The 18,811-nt window shown below is 36.9% G+C and overlaps 1 protein-coding gene across 1 annotated transcript in view; it reads right to left on the bottom strand.

The window, feature by feature from the left end:
* FAM120B (family with sequence similarity 120 member B) overlaps positions 1-18,811 on the bottom strand; it is a 47,815-nt gene that overhangs the window by 11,248 nt on the left and 17,756 nt on the right. The window contains exon 6 of the mRNA XM_085055416.1: positions 14,722-14,814. Coding sequence (XP_084911542.1) covers positions 14,722-14,814 — 93 coding nt within the window. The remainder of the gene's footprint in view (positions 1-14,721; positions 14,815-18,811) is intronic.

Here is an 18,811-nt window from a genome sequence, read left to right as displayed (position 1 = left end):
AATCATTTGGAGAATAGAGCCACAGTCTGGATAAGGAGTTAGGTTTTCACCACTATTATTCACTGGGCTGAATTCTGTAGCATAATTGGACTAGGTGAAGCTGACTTCTGTGATGGGGATCCCCCTAACCACAGACAATGGTCAGCAGGGCTCTGTTAAGCTAACTTGAAAATACGAGGTGTTATCTCCATGGGCTGTTTTCTGTACGGTGTAAAAGCAAAAGAGGACCCAGATATGAAGATGCAGGCAAAAGATGCCAGGCAGGGAGGTCCAGAGCCCTCTGGGAAGAACTTCTTCTGTCTCTAGAGATTCCTGGAAAGGCATCAAGCTGGCCACCAGGGCACTGACCCAACATGACAGTCAGTAGCTGAAATTCATCCAGCACAGACAACTGGAGACAACCACTGTCATCCAGATAAATGCAGACAACACAAACTAATTTCTCAGAATTGTAGAATGGTTTGGGTTGAAAGGGACCTTAAAGATCATCTAGTTTCAAGCCTCCTGCAGTGGGCAGGGACACCTCCCACTAGAATTTGAGCAGTCATTTAGAAAATGAAAGGTCTATCTCTTTCTGATCACGATATTTCATATTTGAGCAAGGGAGACTCTCCTCTACCCTCCCTTTAAAATAAAAGTATTTTCAGTAGGGGATCAAGCCATCGAGTTTCAGGAAGTTATTGCCTCCAGATGTAAGCTGTCATTTTGCCAGCTGAGACTAGTAACTACATGCACACTCATAACTCTCTTGCTCTGGCAAGTAAAGCAGGGGTTTGCAAATTGTTTAACAATGCTGAAGGGTACTTGAAAGAGGAATGTGGTTTAAGTGAAACAGTATTATTTGTACTAAACTGCAAGAGCGTACACAGTCACTTACCATGCTGCAGCTGAGAGATTCTTACATTGAATTTACCATATTGTTTCTGATCACCAGATCAAATCTTAAGACCTGCTAAGGACCTGTGTCCACATCATTTACAACCCTAGCTGTGCTCTTTTCAATTAGACTTGAGACACATTGATCAAAAAGATAAAATAATGTTGATGGTAACACACTTTAGAGGTAGAAGACTTTATTGTCTAGGGATATCAGTCCAGAACTTTCCTAAAGCTCTGTATTATGGAGGGGGTGTGTGTGTGTGTGTGATGGATATCAGGTAAGGCTTGATGTTTTAATGGAAATTAGTATGAGCAAGACCAAAGCAAGAGCCATCAACAGTGATTTCTTTATTTTAATGGGACAGGAAATACATTCACTAAAGGGTAAGTTTCTATTATCCATGTCTGGCAATGAAAACCAAAGAAAATGAAAGCACAGTGAGTCTGTAACAATGAGGCTGTGCACATGGCAAACCACAGAGTTGCCTTGCCATGGGAATGCTCACAACTGCTTGGTGTCTGCAGTGTTAAGACGTCATGATGGGAAGTGGAAAATTCCAAAAGAAAAGGAGTCTTGTCTTGCAGGGCATTACACCCTAGAGATGACTTCCTTTCGGAAATTGAGCCTGCTTTTTTTACTATTTCTATAAACTCAGGACCTCAGTGAACCACGTGAGATACACCCCTGTGATCTCGCTGCTGCTGCTCCTACCAACAGCTGATGACATTTGTGTGAGAGAGACAGGGAATGTGTGAGAACTGCTCCTCCTGCACCAGCTGCCTGTGCTGTGCCCCTGCTGCTGTGCCTACCAATGGCAGCTCCCCATCCTCCCAGCATTCGGAGAAAAATATTACTTTTCCTATTTTCCAGCATTATCTGAAGACTGAGAACTCAAAAGTCCTCAGCATCATTGCAACAGATATTACTGATATCAGAGCCCTGATCTGAACCAGGTAAGCTACTTGAAAAGATCAGAGAAATGCTGCAGCGTCCACAACACTATAAAGTTTTTTTGCTAATAATTGGAGAAACCTCTTTGCTGGAAGAGCTGTCATAGTAGCCTCATATCACCGAGTTCAGGCTGATCTCTGTGGCTGTGTGCAGTGCACTGAAAAGAGAAAGAGCCATTGCAGGGTGGAAGGTGTTTGTTCACAGAAGCACTTTGCATATCTAGAAGGAGAGACTGCAGATCCTGCTGAACAGTTTTAACTCACATGGAGGGAAAAGACATGGATATTGTACATGAAATACAGATTTCCAGTTCAAACTTCATCTAACAAAATAACGATTAAAAAAAATAACCAGGATGTAAAGATACCTTTATGTTTTAAGGAAACAGTATTAGCTCTCTGAGTCTTCTTTGTGGATTCACAAGGGATTTTTTGATCGAGGTGTAAACTTTATGCCACGCATTTTGAAAGCTGCACAAACTGTTTCCAGGAGAATACTGAAAAAAACCCTTTGCCCCTCAGGTGAATGGAGTTTAAAGGGTTCAAATTCTGTTAAAATGATAAATAGGTTCTAGGACAGTTGAAATGTGAGGGTGAATATCTGAACATGCCAGATGTCAGCAGACACAAAGGAAGGCCAGAACCACACACAGCAACAAAGCCATCTCACTACCCAGATTTCTAGGAACCAAGGAGAAAGATATGATGATAATTTTACAATTATTTACTTGTGTTACTTTATGTGTCCTCTGTATCTCAATGTACTAAATAAGACATTTCATTTAAAAGCCAGTTCCTTTAGTAGGATTCTCAAAAACGTTCTGGGCATGCTCTTTTTTAATGTAAAAAATCTGTATTAATAATTGCTATTTAGGTTAAAGTTCACTTTTTCCCTAATCGGTTACCTTCTTCCTGTGGTGAAGTTGAATACAGAAGATATGACTATGGCCAACATTTTGAGACATAAATTTAAAAAGAAAGAACTTCAAAATTATACCAGGCATTGCTCCCACTCCTCCCTTCCCCATCCACCTACAAAAGAACACACCTGTTTTTGTGATAGAAGGGAAAACATAACACTCAAGGACAAGTTAGTATTTGATGATTTCTGGTTAAAATTAATCAATTCAATAACAAAAGTTACAAATCAATGTAATTTGCCCCATGTGATAAATTGCTGGAATCCAAGTGGTAATGATCAAAATCTGTGTACTTGTCTAGTTTAACCAGTTCCTTTCAGATCCATTTGAACTCAGCTGGTACATCATCAGTATGCTACTTCTTTCATTAACTTCCCCAGCAGTCACCTGTAACTTAAATGATCAAATATTTAACCATAGGCAATTTATGTTTGAGCAATAAAGGCAGCAGGTAGATCCTATCTCAGGAACTTGTCATTAAAACAGTAAGGCTCAGCTTTGCCTGAGAGCACTAAGGCACACTGTGTTCTAAATATAGAGATATGAACACCCAGCTGATGACAACTTAAGTTAAATTCTCTGCAATGGAAAGCATCACTAAATTACTTCAACCCAAAGACAGAGACCAGATCTTCCTGCCTTCAGACACTAATGTAAATTCCCAGTGTGAGTTGTCAAAGGATGCAAAAGTCCCTGTGTACTGGAGCTCTATTCCCTGTTCTTGAGAAAAAGAGAACCTAAACTGGTGCAATATTGGTAAATTTAAGGAGTGTCCCCCTACAGAGGTGGGCTGGTGAAACAGTACATTTACTATGCATCAGTCAGCTTTAAGCAATAAGCTACTGAGACCTGTCAAACTGAGAGGGGAGAGAAGCACCAGTATTTTGAAAACAGACTAAGGTTTATTCTGACAAAAGATTACAGCTTAAATTAAGCTCTTCCTGCTTAAACAAGATGTGTGCAAAGGAAAATGGGGATTGAAAAGAAATCGTATGAGGGCATTGGCTGCAACAGAAACTAGAAAAACCAGTTTTTAAATACTTCTAAGACTTTGAAGTAAATATTTAGCTGTAAACAACCCAATTGTTTAGTATTTATATGTTCAGGAAAGTTTATTTACTGGGTTTTATCAGGACTTTGATGTAAAATGATACCTCTCTGTGGAACAACACTCTTATTTACATTAAACCAAAACCACCACTAAAGTAAACTTAAAAAACCCCTAAAATTGCTTTTACCATTAAGCACTCTACAAATAATAACACGAAAGTACTACTGCTAACCAATTTGCAACCAGAAAAAAATCTCCTTCAGTTCCAAAAAGATTACATTTCATTTCTTGTTTAATTTTCAGAAACAGTCACCTTTATCAGAACTCTTAGTCATATCCACAACAAACTCCAGTATAAGTGATACTTCTCTGATAATGAATTTCACAGTTAAAAAGTTTAGTCCTCTCAGCTTATTTATTCAATTCTGCAATGGACAGCACATTAACACCTGCAGAAAGATTGAAATGACATTATGTCTCTTATTTTAGGCACAACTGTTCAACTCTGATCCAGACAATTGCTGTGCTAGTGATAGTCCTCATCACATCACCATCTGTGACATCTACAGAATGTTCACATCAATTCTGAATTACAGTCATCAGGCTAACCATCTGACTGTAGACCAGCCAGCACCCTAAATATTTGCTCATATTTTTGGTGACATACTTATCCTTGAACCTCCTCACCTTTCCATCACATAAATAATATTAAATTTAGTTGGTAGGAAAATGTACTTTATTTGCTTGGGACACTGAAAATTCTTGTGGTCTGATTTTTTTTCCTTTTTTTTTTAACCATACAACAGTTAAATGTTGTGGAATTATGAGAAGGTAAAGTATTAGTAGCTCCACCTGCCCTGCAACTAATAAAGTTTGTCCCCTGATGGGTGACAAACTGCCAGCAGACTCCTGGTACATCTGCACCACGAACTGATGAGCTCCTGAGTGTGCTGTGTCACTGGCATCTAAAGTGGTTCAGCAGTTAATTAGAATTTTTTCCTGCATATCTGTAATGATGTATCTCTTTCACATGGATGCCCTAATAAAGAGATGTCACATTAAAGTTTCCTCCCGTTGGGCAACTTAGAATGTCTTCCCCATCTTCCCTGCTCTCTATTTAAAATAATCACCAGTAAGTATTGCTCTCCCAGACTCCTCCATCTCTGTCAAATGCAGCTGAAATTGGTCAACACATTCAAATGTTATTAGGGGACACAGAGAAAAAATTTTAAAAGTATGCAAAAGGTCACTTCCATCCCAGTAACTTTCCATTGTAAGCCTTCAAACTTCAAACTTTTTCCACTACTTTACTTTCTGACACTCACTATATATTTCTGTATTCTATTCTACACAGTCTAGCTCCATTACCAATTCTTCAAAATGAGGGTCTTCATTTGCTGCTACCTCATCCTGACCATGCTCCTGATCTAAAGTCCTTATCCATACCTTAATCCAGCATTATCCCTTTGTTTAATCATAGGACTGGTCCATGGAACAAAATTTTTATAGTAAAAATTCTGCCCCCAACAGAACTACTCAGCAGAGTATGCTTGGCTGCCTTTGCTAATGCAGTGTGTCCTTCCACAGACTCAGACTAAATTGACAAATGACAAAAAAACTACAGAATGGTTAGGCCTGCAACTGCTCAGTTCACTGCAACAATTGTCCCAGGCTTAATTAGCCAAGCTCAAATATTAGTTTTCTTTTTTTTTCCTCCCTAGATTCAGAGCAGAAGTTCAAGCTTTATTCAATTGTCCCAATGTAGGACCACCCCGTCTCTTAAGATCTTTGAGTTTATACTTTTTAAGGGCCTAATTTATTTCCCACTGAAACCAACAGAAAGATCAGCAAATTTCAGCAGAATTAGATCAGGCAAAATTTAGCATATCTGAAGCACTGCAGCTTCCAGAAACATTATCACAACTGTTGTTAATGTCATAAGCTCTTCAAATAAAACTGTCATTGAACCAAGATGCTTAGTATAGAGAATTTCAGTAGAGCAAATATTGTTTGCCAGTGCAATATAGGTTTTGTAGTTTGGTTTTTTTTCCTCCTCGGGCTTCTTTGTATTGCAAAGCAGCTGCACAGTAAGATTGTTGATACTGCGGTTCACCCTTTGAAGTGATATGGTCCACAGTAAACAGTTCTGGCTAAGGAATTTTCTAGGTGTTAAGTCCACAGGTTGAGGAAGAAAAGAACTTGTCTGCTTCTATTTCATGACAATCCCAAGGTCCAAGGCAAATCAAGCCATGAGTCACGCAGCAGCATTTCAGATGACCTGTGAAGGGAACTGACAAACTGCAGCCTGTGATCAGGTACGTTCAAGATGTCAGGAATTCATTTGTAACTAAGCTGCAATAGAGTATCCACTTCCAGAACACCTATTCCTTTTGAAATGGAAAACTGCCATGCACAACTTGAAAGCTGCTGCCTTTTGGCACTAGAATGCCAACCCTGTGCCGTGGTTTAAATGAATACAGAGAAATTAGAGAATCCTTTTTTGATGCTCACAGCTGTTGCATAAAGACGGTCTTCTGAGCTATTCAAGAAGTGATTACAAATAAAGGTTTCAAAGAAAATAAAATTACTCACATGCAGTATTCTACATTTTCTTGTACTGGCACTATGTCAGAGGAAATTAAAAATAAACAGGGAAAGACTTTATGTGAGAGTATCTTGGCCATTTTTAAAGATGCACTGAACACAGAGAAGAATGCTGTTTTAAGGAAAATGTATGGTCTGTAATAAAGCAAACTTTGGGATCTCAGCCCTTCAGCCAGCATTGGACTCTGCAGGCACTTTGCTGATAACATTTCAGCCTCAGGAACAGATCCACAGCCATTTTAAAACAAAAGGTACCTTTTTTTCTTTTTTTTCTTTTTTTTTTTTTTAATGCAGAAGGTGCTGCGCCAAAATAAACTTCCTGCAGAACACCACTACACTTTCAGCCTCCTGTAACTGAAAAGTATTACTTACCATTGCTCCTAGCCTGAACTATTCCTCTGTTGTATTGAAGCCTCAGGGTACAAATACAACATACATTCATATAATTTTGCTAGGAAGTTAAATGCACTAAGCAGGTTGAGGGGTGGGTTTTTAAAAGTGTATTGGTATTGCTCTGCTTTCATTACATGCAGAAGTAAGGCTCTCATTGAGGAACTTATAGAACTTAAGTCCTTGCATAGAAATATTTTCTACCAAGATGTGTTTGTGTCTTCTGTACACAGAGAGTATATAGAAAACTATTGCTAAATAGGAAAAGATACTTAGGTATGCATTATCTGTCTTTGCTAAAACAAATACCTATATAGCTTTGTATTTGACAAGCAACTGAATGTCTCTTCTTTTAAATCTATCAGGAGTCTAGATGAATGTAATACAGCTGTTTAGTTAATATGCATAGTGCCGGTGTGACGCAAGATATCTTGATGAGGTTACTAAACAATTAACTAAATCTCTCCGTAAATCAATAATTTTCTTTTGGGGTAATACACAACCACCTTTACACATTTGGTGTTTATTGTCCCTGTGTGTTGTTTCCACACATATAAGACTGGGATTAGAATGTCTTAACAAGTGATGATGTATTGAGATGCTAAAAAAATGCTAGTAAGGAATAGTATAATGTACTTTTATTGCTTCTAACACAGCTTCATTTCTTTATAAAAAGTTTCTTTAACCACATCTCTGCTATTGCTCAGTGAACAACAAATGAAATAACCCCAAAAGACAAGGTGAAGGGGAGGAGAATATATATACAACACCCATCTTAATGTTAATGTATTGAAAGTTCACATTTACACAGCACTTTTGGCTAAAAAAATATATTATTGAGACGAGTAGTGTATGACTGTTACAAGCAAGAGCTAAAATATGAGAAAGAGCTGAACAATTTGACCAAAGTCATAGAAGAAGCAACAGATAAGAACTGGACACTGTTTTGACTTTTAACCCCTGGACAATGACCATGTCTATCAAGAATACACTTGAGAATAAAGGGAACAAATCAGTTCTTGGTTAGCCTTGCTTTCTCTGATATCTTCTAGACGAACCAAGTGGTTTGTCTACACTGGTTCTACTACAGTGGTTTGAAAACCTCCAGCACGTCCACCAAAGCACAGTAACCATATGCCTATAAATGCCTCCACCTCTGAGTGGCTCATTTCAGAAAGCCTTTTGCGCCTCTGAAGTTACACACAGCCATCTGCTTCTGCCGGGAAAGCCTGGACAGATGTGCAGCTCGCATTCCTGCTGAGGCGTGACAGAGGTGCGCAGGCAGGTGCAGGCAGCCCGAGCAGCTGCCAGGCAGGTGCACGTGTGCCACTGCCTCCCAACAGCACACTCCTGTCCCTCCCTGGCTCCAGCCCCTGCATGTCACCTGCCCTGGGGGGACACAGGTCAGCGCTTAAAGGCAGTGGGGATCAACCCCACCTACGCCATGCAAACACCACCCTCACGTACTGCTTGCTCCTTCTAGCATACAATATGCAAGGAAGTGAGAACTATTTAACTCAGAAGTAAATGTACACTTTGACCAACACAAACTTGGCAGGAAAACATCAGTTGATACCAGAAATATTTATCTTCCCTTCTCTGTAATAAGTTATCTCTGACTTTTTCAAAGCTGTCAGTTTGCTTAATATTTTGGGAGAGCTTTATTACTCTCACTACTAATAACTGTGTTTCACTTCCTGCAATATTATTTGGCATGGATTAAAAATTAACAGTAATTTTGTTATCTGAAATTCCAGAGTGTCTTTTACCTTAAGTGTCCTGAAATATTCTTTATGCTATATACAGTCTAAAAGCAATTTATGACTGAAACGTTGCTGCTATTTCCATGTTGTTGAAACCTTGCTAATAATGAACTACAGGACAGTAAAGGGGAAAACTCACAGAAACGCAGAGCAAACTTACACAATTATGCAGAAAAATGCAAGGCCATCTTCCACAAAGGAATAAAAATTTTCTTTTTAAGACCCTTGCTCAAAATCAAGATTTTCTCCCTGTGGAAACTGAATCCATCTAAATGAATGAATTTTTTTCACAAGGCAGAAGAGATGACCTACAAGTCAGCTCTCTACAAGTACCTGAAAGGAGGCTGCAGTGAGGTGGGGGTTGGTCTCCTCTGCCATGTCTCAAGTGAAAGGACAAGAGAAAAATGGCCTTAAGCTGCATGAGGAGAGATGCAGATTAGATATTAGATTTTTTTTTCACTGTGAGAGTGGTTAGGCACTGGAATAAGTTGCCCAGGGAGGTGGTGAAGTCACCATCTCTGGAAGTGTTCAAACAGCATCCAAGGGTGGCACTTGGAGATGCTGTTTATGGGTGAATATGGTGGTGCTGTGTTGACGGTTGGACTAGATGATCTTGGAAGTCTCTTTCCACCTTGACAATTCCGTGATCTAGTTATGCTGTGGTTTGTATTTGTGCCAATGATATACAACAGAATTCATACAGTTGGGTGAATTATGATACTGGAGCTTATGTCAACTGCAAAAATATTTTCAGGGAAGTAGACTCTCGTAATGCTAATAAATATACCAAATTTCATCAAGAAGAAAATGGGGAGAGTGGGGCAGAACCCCAGTCTTGTCTGCAAGTTGAATAGGTTAGTTTAGCCAAAGATTTCTTTTTGATGTGTTTATGAACAAACAGCAGCAAAAAAAGGTAGAGTCAGTTGTCAGTGGACTACAAAAACTTCCTTCAGAATTTCAAAGACACTTATGAAAACAGCAACAAATTTAGACATGGGTAATTGAAAAGTGCTGTATACAGTGAGTAACTTCAGCTCCTGACATACAATTGTATTTGCACTAATGCTTGATCCATGTAAGTGGACTGGAACTGTTCTATTTGGATTAGTTCATTTAAGACTATCTTGAGTATATGAGAAGAATATTTCTAATTTTGAACAGGGACTGAACCAATCCCAACTTGAAATCACATCCCATACTGCTGCACTTTAGATCCAGATTAGCACAGAACACTGAGAAAACCTAAAGAGTGCAGATGAGAAAATGGGCTGGAAAGCAATGCCAAGATCAGCAAATCACCTCAAACCCCCCTATTTTCCACCCCATGCCACTTAAAATCTTGCCTACAATTTTTAAAACACTTTTGACAGATGCAAATTTTGAGGGAATATAAGCCCTGATCCAGTAAAGCATCTGGGAATGCACTCAAATTCCATTTCAGTTAATACCCATGTACATGACAGAAGCAGGTCCTTTGTATATCAGAGGGGTAAAGATCCATTAGATCTTTACAATATTCGTACTAGCATTTTATGTTTTACTCAATCCAATTAGACTTCAAGCAAATATTAATTAGAAAACAGCCACACAGACACAATAAACATACACTCCCTGGAGGGAAAGAATTTTTTTCAACAATCATGTTTTGAAAAATATGGATAGCTCACAAAGGCTGTTTGGGGTCTGTTTGAAACAGTGTAATGGTGTTGACAGAAATAGCTTGGCTTGCCAAATAGATCAGGAGACTGAAATTATCTAATGTTCAGAATCTGGGTATTATTTATGCTTTTCTGTCTGCATGGCATAGAAAAAAAAAATACAGAATACATATAGCAATGTTGTTCTTTAAATGTGAGGGATCCTAACCAAGATACCTACACTACTACCTACGACTCTAAAACATACTGTTATTTTAAATGGATATGGCTAAGTATCCCTCAAGAAAATATTCAGAGAAAAATACCTTGTGTAATATTGGTATAATATTCTTACCAAAGTAATTTTGCTTTCATGACACTATGCAATGAAAAATACTCAAAGGTTCTGTGCAACTCAAATTCTTGGTAAAGCTATTTCCAGCTTTCAAGCTAGTTAACTAGTTTGCTGAGTATTTATTATCATTATTACTATTATTAGTCCAAAAGCTAATTAAATAATACCTAACACATATTTTGTGAAAGTTCATTTGCAATCAAGTTGCAAGGACACTCTGAAGCTTGTAAGTTCAGATCTAAAATGATTGTGCTCATTTAATATCAGTAATAATTTTAAATAATGAACAGCACTCAAAAAATTGAAGCAATATGCTCCAGTGCTTGACTGTCCTACACCTCATGCACATCCAAACTGATCCTTTGACAAGTGGTACAAAAGGTGTAATTACTCTTAAGCAGGTATTCTGGCATAATGGGACATTTTAGAGCAAAGCTATAAAAGGTTTGCAAATGCTGTGAATTCCTGCAGTGATGTGTATGCCCACCCATACATCTGCGATTAACTTTGATTTCCTATTTTCTGACATACATTTCACTTTTAAAATCATTTATCAAGACCCAAAATTCAGTTTGTATTTCCCTTTTAACCAAATTTGCCCATCTCAACTTTGGCTACAACTTTCAGAAGAGATGTGATTCACAGCTTTACACCTCCAATACAAATTTTTCACATAGTCATGTGTTTAGAGAAATCTTAGAAGAACTGTAATTGTTTTTGTAAGTCATTATGGTTTTTCCTGTTTGGGCAGTATCTTACATGCATTACTGCTGAAAGCTGATCTGCAATTGCACTTGTAAACAACCAGGCCCAGCACAATCTAAGAAACAAGACTAGAAGCACAACTGCTGGTGCCTCTTTCTCTGCAATGCCCTCAAAGTTAGACTGATGGCTCTCTGGGCTTTTTGCCAACACCACACACCAGATTAAAATAGAAAGAAGGGAAATAGACAACCTGGGGTCCAAAATTTAATTCTGACCTTATGTATAAGCTCTATGGGAGGCTTGGGCAAAGTAGAATGCTAATCTACCATATAAGGGGGGCAGCACAAGAAAACTAGAAAAAATCTAACCAGAAAAATGTCTTTTCTATCATGTGCACATTTTGGTATTTTGAAACCATCGATCTTGAAAAATAATCAAATCTTCATGTATAAACATTATGTTATTCTCAGAAAGTAATATTTAATGTACAATGTAGTTACATGTCCACAGCCCACTTTCTTTCAGCATGAGATAAACTATATTTTTTATGGCTTTAACCCACTTTATTCAAACCATAGACATTTCTGTTCCATAGATTTGTGGGTTTATGGATCTCATTAACGATGAAATATGGACAGCATACTAGAAAGTATATGAAAGTGAAGGCTGAAAGGCTCTCTTCATTCCATCAGAACAGACTCCATTTATATTTTCTCTCATATTTCATAGTGGAAGTTAAGTATTCTTCTCCTAAAACATATTTGCTCTTGGACTTCTTTACAGAAAGAGAGAAATTTTAAAAAAATCAAATTACAGTTCTTCACAAAACAGTTTACAAGAAATACGCATTTTTTTCTACATTTAAATAATACAATAGTGTTAAGTCCAAAATAGTAAATGAGCAAATATTTTCATAAAATTTTGGATTCTGACTAATTTTACCATAACATCCTTGAAAGCTCTGTTATTAAGTTGTTCTTAGGGATTACTTTTAACCTTTCAATGGAAAATTAAAAGTATGGTAAACAGATTATTTCTGATTTCCTACTACAAACTCCATTTATTAATTGTGTACTAGTGTAATGCATTGCATTTGGATCCTTTGATTTCAAACACAAATATATGGAAAACGAAGTTGTTAAATACCTACTGATACCCTATTTACTATTAAAATAACTCAGTAAATATATTGAGCATAACTCAGTTTTGTAAAATGACTAAATACAGTAATGAGTAAAAACAGTTTAAGCTATTCTGAGATGGGATCTTGAAAATTAGATGCTTGAATTATAATTCTCAGAAAGCTTGCTTTATTGATCATTATTCTTAGAATATTTGTATAAGACATTCTATTTATTTAGTCTCCTGCCCTTTCAAGAGAAAATTCCCAGGGCATTATTAAGTTCTCTATTCTTGATGCAGCTTGACAAGACACAGATACACATGCAACTGAGAAGCAGCAACTTTTTTCCACAGGGAAATTCAGGTCATCAAAACACAGGAAAAGAGGTTAATTTGAAGGCAATGAGGGAAAGTTTTGAAACTGTTATTTATGTATCCATAATCTCAGAAGAGAAAGAGACCAAAATCTTTTCCCACTATTCCCTTCCCAAAATCTTTCCTCCACTATTCCCTAATATTCAGGGATTTATTCTGTCTCAAACTATTACCAAAGGCACTATTGTGAATTTTGACAGAATAAGACTAGGAACTGATCTATGAAGTAGCCTGATACAAAAAATTTCAGCTACATTATAAAAATATTTTGTTAGTTTTTAGCACAGCAGAAGGCATTGTGGGACAGTGCATGAAGTGCTTATATAAGCAGCAGAGTGACATAACTCTGGAGAGGACTTGCCGATGGCACGCAGGAGTCAATTCCAACAACATGCTGTCCACTTCAGAGAGTGACACAGGACACAGTGTAAGGCCAGCCTCACACTGCATGCACTTTTGTGTGCACAACTGCCATAAGCTTTGTGGGTAAATAACAAAATGTTGGGAACAACTTTGAATCAGTACAATGCTCATAAGTCACATACATTGATAAATATTATGTGTTTGGATGCAGATTAACATTTTCAAAGAGCCACAACACAAATGAATCACACAAAGACTTCTAATTCAAGCAGAATAAACTTCGAAGCACTTTAGAAACTTATGTAACAATCCCTGTAAGTGCATTTATAAACAAATTATTTCAACACTTCCTGCTTAGACTTGGTTTCCTGTAAGCTTTTGCTGAATGACTGCCACGCAGACTTAATGAAGTACTGATCCTCCCAATGCTGACTGCAACACTACGTGCAGTAATGTGTCTGACAGAAATAAATCCTACATCTCTTCTGTTTTCCATATTGCCTTCATTTCCTTGCTTCCTTTTTGTTACACAGATCTAATACTTGATCAGCTACAAAACAAATTTGTGACGAATTTGAAAAAACTTATAGGAGCCTGGACTTAATTTGTTATAAAGAATCAAATAATGGAACTGGAATCACATTGGTTTTGTTATTTTGGTACCTGTGCACTAGAAATAAATGGATAGTGACAGGAGTGTTACCTTGAGATCAACAAAAACTAATTCAAAATTCTCTCATGGACTGTTCAAAGAAACAGGAAATTTATTGGAAATATAAGCCAGATTTCCAGAATGACGGTATGTTAACGTTTAACCACTTCTAACCCTTTCCCACTTACTTTTATGTAAACCCACAACTCAAATAGCCATTAACATGTGGACTCTGTGCTGTACATTGCTAATATTTTGATTACGATTTCAGGCTATGAAATTGAAAATACTCTTGCATAATTCTAGATATAGGAAGAACTATTTAAATGGTTCTTCTGCAATAACCATATAGGAACCATCAATCCACATGTGGAAAGGCAGAAGATAAGAAAGGGAAAAAAACAGATTTGCATGGAGTATATATAAAATATTTAAAACAGCTTCCAAACAGTTACAGAACAGTGCAATACAAATGGTTTTCACTGTAGTGATTCACATTAAGTAACGTTTTTCTGGTTAGGTTTATACTGTTTACATTCTCCCTCAAGTAGTAATACCAAAATTTAATTTAATGTAGCGATTGTCATACAACCTATGTCCAAAACCAAAATCCTCCTCAGTAAAAAAGAATGAAGCAATGTTGTAAGACAGGATTCACCACTACCAATTTTTCATCAGATGGAAGTTTAGAAGCCAAGGAAGGAAGAAATCTGAGACTAATTCACTTACCCTAAGACTGTAACCACTAGAAAATGTCCCTTCCATTTTAATTTCTTGCATGATTAACCAATGTAAATATTCCCATGAAGGATAGCACATAAAAAATGTGTATAATTACCATGACCCTTAATTCCCATATCTGAAAAAAAAATAATGTAGAATGATTTTCCTCAAAAATATTTATCACAATGTTACCATGATTATTTTATGCTACACAATTATTCCAGTCCATACCTGCAGTCCTGTCAGTTGAGCTGCTGACTTCCCTTTGAGGCAGAGAATGAGTGCCACAAATGCATTTAAGTCCTCCAGAGAGAGGCTACTGACCTAAGATAGACAAAAAAAATAACACATTATTTGAAGGCTCTGAAGAGGAGCTTTCTGAAAATTGAATCCTCTTGCCCAAGCTCATCAAACTTAGATCAGTGACCTCATGTAATTATGACCACCATGAATGTATCACCCAGGCAAACACACAGGGAACAAAATACTTTCTTTCACTGCTTGAATGAAGTGCATACCCCAACACTCGTGTATCGTGTGTACACATGGATTTCCACATGCTAAACAAAATGCCCACCCTTCATTTATTCCCTTCTCCACTTCCCTTCAAGATTTTTAACAACAGGAAATTTTTCCATCTCTTTGCTATTGAGCATACAAAAAAAAAAAAAAAGATTTAAAAAAAATTACTTTATAATCAAGATACAGGATAAAAACCACCTCAATGGGCCACATATATGATGACCATTAGGTTTTTTTCAAATGCTTACACATTTATCTGTTAGAAATTTTAAAAATATTCTAAAAGATTTCAATTACCTATTTTAACCTAAATTTCAGGATTTATCAAAACATATTTGATTTCTTTCCAAATTTAAGGCTACATATGGAAGCAGGGAAAACTCAAAACTAAAACATAAAATGTTCAATTGGAGAAACAGAAATGACAATCCTGAATTTATATAACAGTTCACTCCTATCAGTCAAGGGGGAATGGGGGCTTTATCTGCCGTGAAAAAGTGTTTTGAGATTTTACAGAGGCACATGATCACCTCAGAAAAAAGACAGCACCTTGAGACCAGCTGGGATGATTCCACAACAGTACCAGTCGAGTTCTAATCCTTTCCTTCCTCTTATAAAACACTATAGATCATACATGTGCACCAAGACCACATATCTGTTGTGGCTGTTGGGGATACACAGACAGCTCCCAAGCGAGATCCACAAAGCATTACAATTCCTTATCAGTTGGAACTTGAGGAAAGGTTTCTCTTGCAAAATGTGGAAATGTGCATTGTGGGCTTACAGAACACTTAAGAGGCTGCCTAAAACTCTGCATTGCCTTTGTTTTAGCAGCTTGATTTGGGGGAATGTTGGTATATTCCATTTCAATCCAGTAAGAGTTTCTATTTAGTGACAGATAAAATGGAGTGAAAAATTAACAAAGTACTGATGTAAACTAACACAGGAAAAATATCCCACTAAGAAGCCATCTATAATTATGTCATTTATTTATTTATTTGCTTAGATGGAGTAGCCCATTCTTTGCTCCTCAGGATAAAAATCATTCAACCACTATTCAGAAATAATTTTTTAAAAATTAGGTCCTGCTGCTTGTCCCACGGTAAAATACTTTACCCTCTATGAAGCTGTTAAATCTTGCATAAAGCACAAGAATGTGAGGGATATCAGAAACATTTTAAGCTTTCAAAAAGGTCCTTGGTATTCATTAACTTCACCTGTCTGCTAGGATCTGATAATGGCCCTACTTTACCCTGTAATTCAAGTCAGGTGTCACCTTTGTGTATATGGCAACAAGAGAGGTTTACTAAACCTGCACATTTTATACATCGAAGTTAACAGATAGACTTTTATCTACAAAACAATCTTAACACTTGCACAATTTTGTCCTAAGAGAAGGTAATCAAAGATAGCTTGCAAGTACAACAGCAAGAAAATGCCCCTAGCAGAGCAGATCAGCCAAAAATGCTTATGAATGTAAAAACACTTCTTTGGAGAAGTATTTTATTCAGTAATCAAAGTTGGTGAGTTATCACAATTCCACTGTCAGATTTATTCCAAAACTGTTAGAGATCGAAAGAGAATTTCCCCCTTTCTCTGGAGGCTTCACAGTTAGATATTTGAACTCATTCACTCCTTTCCCAACCTTAAAGACAGACCTCTTATTTTGTAAATTTTTTACTATTTTTGGTCTTAATTTGGAGACTATTTGAAAAGTACCCTTGAAAAAAATATTTTCATATCAACACTTTTTTTTTACAAAATTAAGGTTTCTTTATTGGAATTCTTGTCTTACTTTAAAAAAATGCAACTGAAGTTTTCATTTTTATTTTCACTTGCACTTACATTTTGAGGAAGCCACATGGGTTAGTCAGTATGCTGGTTCCTGCAAAACCCTCATTTTCAGTTTAGATTAAAGGATGAGTAATGACATTTTTAAGAAGTTCATTCTCCCTCACATGAGCTGAAGGAAAACTTGAGGTCTCCTTCAAGGCAACCTACAATCTTCTCAATTTAAATAATTTCTGAGGAAACAATTCACCTTCCTTCTCTAATACAAATTTAAGACCAAAGCGTAAAGTAAAGACAAGAATCAGATCACAGTTAGACAAGCCTTGTTTTCTCAGCTATAAAACAAATGGAAGCAATATAGCCACCTCAAAGCATGGCTACTGACACTCTTGTCCTCTTGTTTTCCTCTCAAACATCCTGAGAGAACAAACAGACAACATCAGAGAAATAACCAAAGCTTAAAATAACTCAGCAATGAAAAACATTTTACTCCAAACTGATTCCCTAGTCTGGTTCACAGGGTAGATTGTATCAGTGCAACTCAGAGGGCAGAAAAGAATAAGGAAAATAGGGTAGTTCTTGGTACTGCCTTGAAAAACCTTCCATCAAACTGAGGCCTTTGCATGATGTCTCTGCTGTTATTCCTGTTGAAAGCAAGAGCTGTAAATCTGTTTTCATCTCTGTATAGAACAGTAGCCATTGGATAATAAGCCCTGAAACCCATTTTCCTGACAAGCATTTTTTCCTTTTTACTAATATGCTGTGATCAAGGTTCAGTAAATCCACATTTCTGTAGGTGTTCCATCCTGTTACTCCTCTTCTTAATCCCACTAAAAAAACTCTTCTCAAAAAATTTAGTTATCATGCTGTGAAAGGGTGCACAGAATAGCTCAATAATAAATGAAATGGTAATAAATGAAACTGCATTTTCATATCCAAACAGGAAAAACACTTCAAGTACATTAAAAGGTACATGATATATATCTTACTGACATGAAACTGCAAGACATGAAACGATGTTCATTCAGTTTTATCTTCAAAAATGTTTCAATTTGGATTCTGTTCTACAAAAATTAAAGAAAAAAAAAGACCTATATGGATCATTTGTGTAATTCCCGTATGTACTTCCTTAATGGGTCACCTAAGTTTGAGTAAACACATGAAGGGAAATGAAAGGAAAAGTCAGGGAGAAGTTGTTTTCATGTATCACACACCAGTATAAATCTCTTAATGAGGAAAATGAAGTCTAAAAAAGAAAAAAAAAATAGACAAAATGCAGTTCAGTTTAAGTACAAGTGAAGCTGAACTTATCAGATTAGATAAAAGCATAATTTGCTCATCCTCAGAGAGGAAAATCTGCTTGTGAGATCACCATTTGAAATGTGGCAAGTACAGACAATATATTAAATACCTAAGCGAAAAGTAAATAATGAAGCAATATTGTATTTAATCATGTGTCCCTTTTTGTTACAATTAAGGCAGTCTGCAGGCTGCCAAGTATTTGGAATTATAATAGAAGTGCTACCTAATGATCCCCTATTACTCAGAATTTAATGAGAAGAACCATATCCTCAACTCTGGCTTGAAAATTAGTAGACTGAAAAGACAGTGTGAAAAAGTAGTGAGAGCTGACTATATATTTATATTGTCTGCACACTCTGCATAGTCACCTGAGGGAATGTGTCCTTTTGGTGACACAAAGGAAACCCAAAAGGAGCAACCTTAATTTGCAAACAGGTCCCAAAGAACAGGGGAAATCCCTCAGTTTATACACTCTCTCCTAGACTGCCCAAGGGGTTTTGTCATGGGCATGTGAGAGTTATGATTAGCTACTAAAACCCCCAAGTATTTCTAACAGGATGGTGCACGTTAAGTGGAGTAATTACAAATACTGTAATGCAGTACTATTATATTTGATCAGCTATGCCTACAGTAAGGATTAAGAGAAATACCCAGCATAGGCTAGCAAAAACCAGTTTGTTAGTCCTTCGAATCTATCAGGACTGAC

This window comes from Lichenostomus cassidix, chromosome 3 (genome assembly GCF_008360975.1).
Source record: "Lichenostomus cassidix isolate B80296 chromosome 3, HeHo_3.0, whole genome shotgun sequence".
Classification (NCBI taxonomy): domain Eukaryota; kingdom Metazoa; phylum Chordata; class Aves; order Passeriformes; family Meliphagidae; genus Lichenostomus; species Lichenostomus cassidix.
This window is presented reverse-complemented; position numbering and strand designations above follow the sequence as displayed.